Source organism: Dipodomys merriami, unplaced genomic scaffold, assembly GCF_024711535.1.
Source record: "Dipodomys merriami isolate MVZ:Mamm:240054 unplaced genomic scaffold, mDipMer1.0.p SCAF_518, whole genome shotgun sequence".
NCBI classification, from domain to species: domain Eukaryota; kingdom Metazoa; phylum Chordata; class Mammalia; order Rodentia; family Heteromyidae; genus Dipodomys; species Dipodomys merriami.
Window position 1 is genome coordinate 219,490 of NW_027206089.1, and position 8,011 is coordinate 227,500.

Below are 8,011 nucleotides of genomic sequence, written 5' to 3' on the forward strand. Positions count from 1 at the left end.
TTTTATATGAACTTTAAGAGAGAACAAGCCAGGCATGATGGTGCATGTAATTTTAGTGTTTAAGAAACCAAGGCAGGGGAATTTTTGAGTTTGAAGTCAGCCTTGTGTACATACTTGAGAACCTGACTCAATAGAAAAAAAAAGAAAAGATCTTGGAGTTGTAGGTCTTGAATGATGCTGTAAGGCACAGTGATGCCTACAAAGCAGTGTGCAGTAACAAGCCTATCTTCACATAACCTTGCAAATTAATTCTAGGAACTGATACAACCTATAGCAATCCTATTAAGTTGTTGATGTTATTGAGACAGAGTCTGACTAAAATAGCCATGCTGGCCTCCCACCTCAGTAGCTGGGACCTGCAGATAGGTATGTGCCACTTTACCAGGAACCTATTTTTAGATAAAATTCACAAGTTTTGCCATTTTACAATGTACGATTTAGCGTCTTTTAGTATGATTACATATGCTACCATCACCTCCCAAAAGAATACCTGTCCTGATTAAGAAGTTGTTTTCTCCTTCTTGTCTTTCTTTGCTCCTAGCAACCACTAATTGACTTTTTTTTTTTTTTTTGAAATGATGAGTGTGAGGATCAAACTCAGGAGCTTGTACTTGTTAGGCAAATACTCTTCCACTGTGCTAAATCCCCAATCTGCCTTAATCAACTTCCTGACTCTGGTTTTGCATATCCTGGGTATTTCATATTCTTATGATTGGTTGATTGATTAGCTGATTGAAGCAGGCTCTCACTGGCCTCAAACCCTTAACATGACCCTCCTGCCTTTGTCTCCCAAAGTGCTCAAATTATAAACGTATCACCATACCCAACTTTGGGGGCGGGGGGGTAAGTGGGGGAGAAAGTCGGTCATGGTGTCTGAACTCAAGGCCTGGGCCTGAGCTTTTACTTAAGGCTAGTGCTGTACCACTTTGATCCATAGAGCTGCAGAAGGGTTAAGTGGAGCCAAGTGCAGTGGCTCATGCCTGTAATCCTAGCCACTCAGGAGGCTGAGATCTGAGAATCAGTTCAAAGGCAGGCAGAAAAGTCACCTTGAAACTCTTCTCTCCAAATTAAGGCTCAAAAACTGGAAGTGGAGCCATGGCCTTGAGCAAAAGAGCTCAGTAGTACAGTCCAGGCTCTGAGTTCAAGCCCCACAGCTGACCCAAAAAAGTTGTCTTATGGGACTTTTCTGCCTGGGCTGGCTTTGAACTATGATCCTCAAATCTCAGCCTCCTGAATAGCTAGGATTACAGTTGTGAGCCACTAGTGCCTGTCTCCTGAGCTCATTTTTGCTCAAGGCTGTGAGCCATAGTTCCACTTCTGGTTTTTTTTGGTGATTCGTTGGAGATAAGAGTCTCATACTTTTCTACCTGAGCTAGTTTTGAACCAGGAAATTCAGATACAACTACTCAGGAGGCTGAGTAGTTATAGCTCAAACTATCCTTGAACTCAACATCTTCCTGACTCTATTTCCTGAATGCTGAGATTGCAGTTGTGCACTACACCCAGTTGCCCATGCCTTTACCAATACTGAGTTGTTTCCTTTAATGTCTTTGCCAGTTTGATAGGAATTTAATAACAATTTGAATTAACATTTTCCTTCTGAGTAGCTAGGATTACAGATGTGAGCCACCAGTGCCCAGCCCAATATTTAATAATTTATTTAAAAAAATTGCTGCTGACATGCTAAGAAAGCAAGAAACGGACTATTAAGTCGGCCTCTTAAAGCACAGATAAGCGAAAGAAATTACTGAAAAGTATAAGATCTCCCCATTAAGCCATATTCATTCAGGATGTATTTCTGTGTCATTACCAAGAAAGTACTAGGAATGCTGAAAACAATTTAGAATACAAGGCAAATGACCAAAGCATTTTCCATTTCTAAAGGTAAATTTATGTCTAGCTAAACATAGGTAACTGAAAGTTAACACATCATCCAGTTTAACACTAACCCACTTCATGTCCTAAGACCTCAATAAAATCTTGTGGCTGGGAGCTGATGGCTCATGCCTATAGTCCAAGCTAACAGGAGGCTGAAATCTGGTCTTGGTTTGTGAATCCAGCCTGGGAAAGTCTGTGAGACTCTTTATTTCCAAAAAAAGCTGGAAATTGATCTGTAGCTCAAGTGATAGAGCTATCAGCCTTGATTGAAAAAGCTAAAGGGCAGTGCCCTGAGTTCAAACCCCTGTACAGACACACACACACATTCACTAAAATATTCAGCAGTAGAACAAAACTAAATTTGCACTTTTAACCTCCCCATGACAATCTCCCTTCTAGGTAAAAACTGGATGCTTACTGTCCTTGCTCAGGGTCTTGGGCATTCAGCATAGCAAACAGAAACTGCCGTCGGCCTTGTTGCTCCACAGGATCCAAGTCTATCACTGTTCCAAAAATAAGAAGGAAAAAAAAGCAAGGAATCACAAGCGGTAGCTATTTGGACACTATGAATATAGAAAACAGATACAATGCAGAAGTTAGCAAATTAGGCCTATGGGCTGGCTCTCTGCTTTTATAAATAAAGTTTTATTGAAAATCACTATGTCTATCTGCATATATCTGTGGCTATCATTTGATTTAGTGCTGGGAATTGAAGCTAGGGTCTTGCATATGCTAACCCCACACTCGACTGCCTACCTACACCTTCAGCTTATAGCTGCTTTTGAAATGCAGTGCAATGGCAGAGCTGAACAGAGACATGACACACTGACTTACACAAAGCCTCAACTATTTAGATTCCTAAGAAAACGTTTGTTAAAGACAGGCTCTAATGACTCAAGTCTGTAATCCTAGCTAGGAGGATGAGATCTGAGGATCATGGTTTGAACCCAGTCCAGGCTGGTTAAGTCCGTGAGATTCTTACCTGCAATTAACTACAAAGAGGTCAGAAGTGGAGCTGGGGCTCCACATAAAAGCTCTGGGATAGTGCCTAGACCCTGAGTTCAAGCTCCAGGACTGGCACAAAAAAGAAAAAGGTTGTTATAAAAACCGGACACTGGTGATTCACACCTGTAATGCTAGCTAGCTACTCAGAAGGCTGAGATCTGAGGATCATCGTTTTGAAACTAGTCCGGGCAGGAAAGTCCATGAGACTTTTTTACAGTTAAACACCAGAAAAGCCAAAGGTGGAGCTGGGGCTCAACTGGTAAAATGCTAGCCTTCAGCACAAAAGCTTGGGGACAACACTCAGGCCCTCAGTTCAACAGGCACACAAAAAGAAAAGGGAAGCATTATAATCTGCATACATAATAGTCAGCTTACTAAGTTCTGCCAAAATAAGTGTGAACCCAATACAGCCAGAATTCTAGGAAGCTCCATGTGTATGTGTGTGTGTGTGTGTGTGTGTGTGTGTGTGTGCGCGCGCGTGCGCACGCATGCATAGATGAGCTAACGCTTGGACTCGGCCTTATTCTCTCATTTAGCTCTTTTTGCTCAAGGCTAGCACTTGAGCTACAACTCCATTTCCAGCTTTTTGTTGGTTAATTGGAAATAAGAACTTACGGCCAAACTGTCTTTGAACCATGACCCTCAAATCTTCCTGAGTAGCTAGGATTACAGTCATGGGCCACCAGCACCCAGATAGAAACTTAATACTTAAGGGCCAACCTGAAAGTTAAGGTTTTGTGATGAGTTCAACTCAGGGCACATATCTCAATATCAATGCTTCTCTTTGTGCTCATTTTTATATGGGAATGTTGCAGCTTGTGCTTTCCCACCTCCCTTTTAGATAGCTGTCTGTTAAGTTCTGTTCATTGTGTGATGTGAAACCTTCATGAAGACAGTAGCCCTTACAGTCCTTAAAGACTACAAAGATGGAAAACAGATGAGATGAGACAAGTGCAGGTACCACCCTTGACTGTTCATCCTATCATAAGAAATTGACTTCCATCTCACAGCTCAAGAGAGAGACACACTAAGAGAGTAAATTGACATTTAGCAAGCCAAGTATGATGAAACAGGCAAAGTAGGAAGATCTCAAGTTTTAGGCCAGCTTGGGCTAGTGAAATCTTGTTACACACACACACATATACAGAGAGGGTAGGGGGGAGAGAAAATGAACAAAAAAGGCAAAGGGGAAAAAAGCAAGAAATTAAAAATACATTTTGGGCAGGAAATCTCCCAAAAACCAAAGAAGGAAAGAGAGAAAAGGAAGGAATGAAGGAAAGGCAGGAAGCAAGTGAGTCGCTCTGGTGGTTCACGTATAATTCTAGCTAATCAAGAGGTTAAGAGCTGAGGCTCATGGTTTAAAGCCAGCCCAGACATACAAGTCTGTGAGGTTCTTATCTCCAATTATCCAGCAAAAAGCTAGAAGTGGAGCTGTGGCTTAAGTGGCAAAGCACCAGCCTTAATATATGGAGATAAATACAAAACAAAAACAACAAAAAGGTCTGAAAAGCTTAAAAAAGCAGTTATGATGGACTCAAGGAGTGGAGCTAAAAGGAGTGGCTTGTGGAGAAATAGAGCATAGGAGTACTTGTTATTAAAATTTTCTTAGCCTATTTGATATTTTTAAAATACATGCGTAGGGCTGGGAAGGTGGCTCAGTGGTAGAGCGCTTGCCTTGCATGCTCGAGGCCCTGGGTTCGATTCCTCAGCACCACATAAGCAAAAAGAAAAAAGCCAGCAGTGGTGCTGTGGCTCAAGTGGTAGAGTGCTAGCCTTGAAGAGCTGAGGGACAGCGCCCAGGCCCAGAGTTCAGGCCCCACAACCGGACCTCCCCCCAAAAAAATTATCTCTTAAATTACATGCATATACTATTTGTAAGCTAAGATTGGCTGGTTTTGCCCTCAAGGGGAACTCAGAATAGTTCTGACGGTGAAGTGGTTGTCCACTTCCTCTGGTGGCAAGCACACAGGACGTCTCACCCTTGCTGAAGTGGAAGTGGATTTCCTCCCCTGCTCTAGGTTTCCTCAGCGACATTGGAGTCTCCGTCTCCGACAAGGGCAGGTCATAAAATTTGTACTCCACATACACCTGCTTTACATTCTCATCAGACATCACTTCAGCCTCTGGGTAGAAGGCCAGGGAAACAATTTCAATACGCATCTTCTCTGATTCCTGATAGATAATAAAATATTTCCTAAGTGTTAAATGAGGCTCTAAGAGTTCATACTCCATCTAATGAGCATAAGACTTCCTATAAATCCATCATAGATATAGGCTAATGTAAATATTTAAGAATTCATTTGTTGACAAAACTGACACCAGAAAACTATGTGCCTGAATTACTAGCAAGTCTGTGGGAAATGTGCAAGAGGAATCAAGTTTCTGTCCCTAAGACACAGAATCATATCAGTCTTTCTTGTCCTCTTTTCTGTGTATAGGGGCTTGAACTCAGGGCCTGAGTGCTGTCCCTTAAGTTTCTTTGCTCAAGGCTAGTGCTCTACCACTTGAGCTGCAGCTCCACTTTCAGCTTTTTGGTGGTTCACGGGAGCTAAGAATCCTACAAACTTGCCTGCTAGAGCTGGCTTTAAACCTTGATTTTCAGCTTTCAGTCTCTTGAATAGCTAGGATTACAGGTGTGAGTCACCAGAGATTGGCTTCAAATCAGCTTTTTAAGATGATCTCTAAGAATAGGAAGAATCTAGATTTCTGAAGAACTGACTCTTTTCCACCTTGCTCAGTGAAAAACCAACTCTCCACTTCTAGAGGCTGCTTTTACCCCCCTCAGTGAATGCCCAAGGGAGCCCACCAAGGCACCTTGCCCTCCAGTGATGGGAGGCACTTAACTACTTCCACTACCACTGCTCTCTTTGGATTGTCCCTCTATCCTTATTGAGATAGCAGTCTACAGTGATGTCCTATCAATCCCGGGTCCCCTTTATCTGTGGGTGCCCTCCTGCCATTTTTTTTTTGGGGGTCCAGTCATGGGGCCTGAACTCTGGGCCTGGGCGCTGTCCCTCAGCTCTTCAGCTCAAGGCTAGCACTCTACCACTTGAGCCACAGCGCCACTTCTGGCTTTTTTCTTTTAGCTTATGTGGTGCTGAGAAATCGAACCCAGGGCCTCATGCATGCAAGGCAAGCGCTATACCACTGAGCCACTTCCCAGCCCCCCCCTCCTGCCATTTTTATAGGTGGTTAAGACAGTGCTCTGACTTGCCCAAGCACTCCCATCAATCTTTTGTCTCACTGTAAGTGCTTCAGCAGGCAAAAATGTCCCAAGGAGCCTGCATCTGTGTCATCTGGGTAAGATAATGTTTCGTAATGAAGATATTTAGTGTTTTCCTCTCAGTAACCACCACAAGATACACACACACAACTTATATACACCAAACCACAAACTCTATTGTTCCAAAATACGGGTTTTGACACTTTGATGAATCAGCTTAGCAGGTTCACTGCCATTTTCAAAATGAAGAATCAGTGGGAGCCAGCATCTCATGCCTGCAATCTTAGCTACCTAGGAAGCTTGAGAGCTAAGGACCCCCATTTGAAGAAAGCCTAGGCAGTAAAGTCTATGAGACTCTTATCTCCAATTAGCCAGCAAAAAGCTGGAAGTAGAGATGACACTAAAGTGGTTCAGGTCCAGCATTGGTTAAAAAAAAGCCAAGAGAAACGCTAGTGGCTCACACCTATAATCCTAGCTACTCAGGAGGCTGAGATCTGAGGGTTGCAGTTCAAAGCCAGCCCAGGCAAGAAAGTCCATGGGACTCTTTTTTTTTTTTTTTGGGGGGGGGGTCCAGTCGTAGGGCCTGAACTCTGGGCCTGGGTGCTGTCCCTCAGCTCTTCAGCTCAAGGCGCCACGGCGCCACTTCCAGCTTTTTTCCTTTTGCTTATGCGGTGCTGAGGAATCGAACTCAGGGCCTCATGCATGCAAGGCAAGCGCTTTACCACTGAGCCACCTTCCCAGCCCCTCCATGGGACTCTTATCTCCAATAATCCACTAGAAAACCAGAAGTGGCCCAGAGTTCAAGTTCCACGATAAAAAAAAAAAAAAAAAGCCAAGAGAGTGCAGGAAGTCCTCAACGATAGTGAAAAAGAAAAAAAGAGAGAGAAGGAAGGAAAGAGAAAGAAAGAAAGGAGGGAGGGAGGGAAGGGTAAAGTAGCTTGATGAAGGTTAGGGTAAATGACAACAGAATAGCAGAGTGGAAAAGATTAGGAGACTACATGGCCAGTGATAGGTAGGGCTTGTTTGTGAAAACTTTTGTTTATATATGAGTGTACTGGCACAAGATAGAGTTGGATTTATTATAGTGGTTGTCATAGGAAAAGTATCAAGCACATTATGTCAGACTGTCTGAAGTGGCTTCTGTAGCTCTGCTTTTAATTATTAAACATTTAGATATATTTTACATACAGTACCATGGAGACCTTAAGTATACAGTCTTGCTGAATGTTCATAGTTGTATAATCAACATCCTATTCAGGGTATAGAACACTTGTCATCTCAGAGAGGTCTTCCACACAATTTTGTAATTATTAGTTTTATATATTTTCAGCAACTGTCATTTATTCAGTACTTTGTGTGAGGCTGTGATATTGATAGAACCACCAAGTATTTATTTATTTATTTATTTATTTATTTATTTATTGCCAGTACTGGGGCTTAAACTCAAAGTCTGGCCTCTGTTCCTTGGGGCCTGAACTTGGGACCTAGCACTGTACTTGAGTTTCTTTTGCTTCTATGGCTCAAGTGCTCTACCACTTGAGTCATAGTGCCACTTCTGGCCTTTTTTTGTTTATGTGGTAGTGAGGAATCAAACCCAGGGCTTCATGCATGCTAGGCAAATACTCTACCACTAAGCTACATTTCCAGCCATACTTCTAGCTTTTTTTTTAGGGGATTGTTAAATGGATATGAGTCTTATACAGGGACTGGGAAGGTGGCTCAATGGTAGGGCACTTGCCTTGAGCTGAAGAGCTGAGGGACAGCACCCAGGCCCAGAGTTCAGGCCCCAGGACCGACCAAAAAGAAAAAAAAAAAAAAAGAGTCTTACACACTTTCCTACCCAGGCTGACTTTTTTCTGCCAGTCCTGTCCTGAAGCTTGAACTCAGGGTTTGGGCATTTTCCCT

The 8,011-nt window shown here is 42.9% G+C and overlaps 1 protein-coding gene across 4 annotated transcripts in view; it reads right to left on the reverse strand.

Annotated features, from left to right (window-relative positions):
• The window catches only part of Rpgrip1 (RPGR interacting protein 1), a 71,580-nt gene that overhangs the window by 3,646 nt on the left and 59,923 nt on the right, over positions 1-8,011 (reverse strand). For all 4 annotated transcript variants that reach the window (XM_069998370.1, XM_069998371.1, XM_069998372.1 and 1 more), the window contains 2 exons: positions 4,863-5,055; positions 2,297-2,381 (listed from right to left, as the gene is read on the reverse strand). In XM_069998370.1, coding sequence (XP_069854471.1) covers positions 2,297-2,381; positions 4,863-5,055 — 278 coding nt within the window. The remainder of the gene's footprint in view (positions 1-2,296; positions 2,382-4,862; positions 5,056-8,011) is intronic.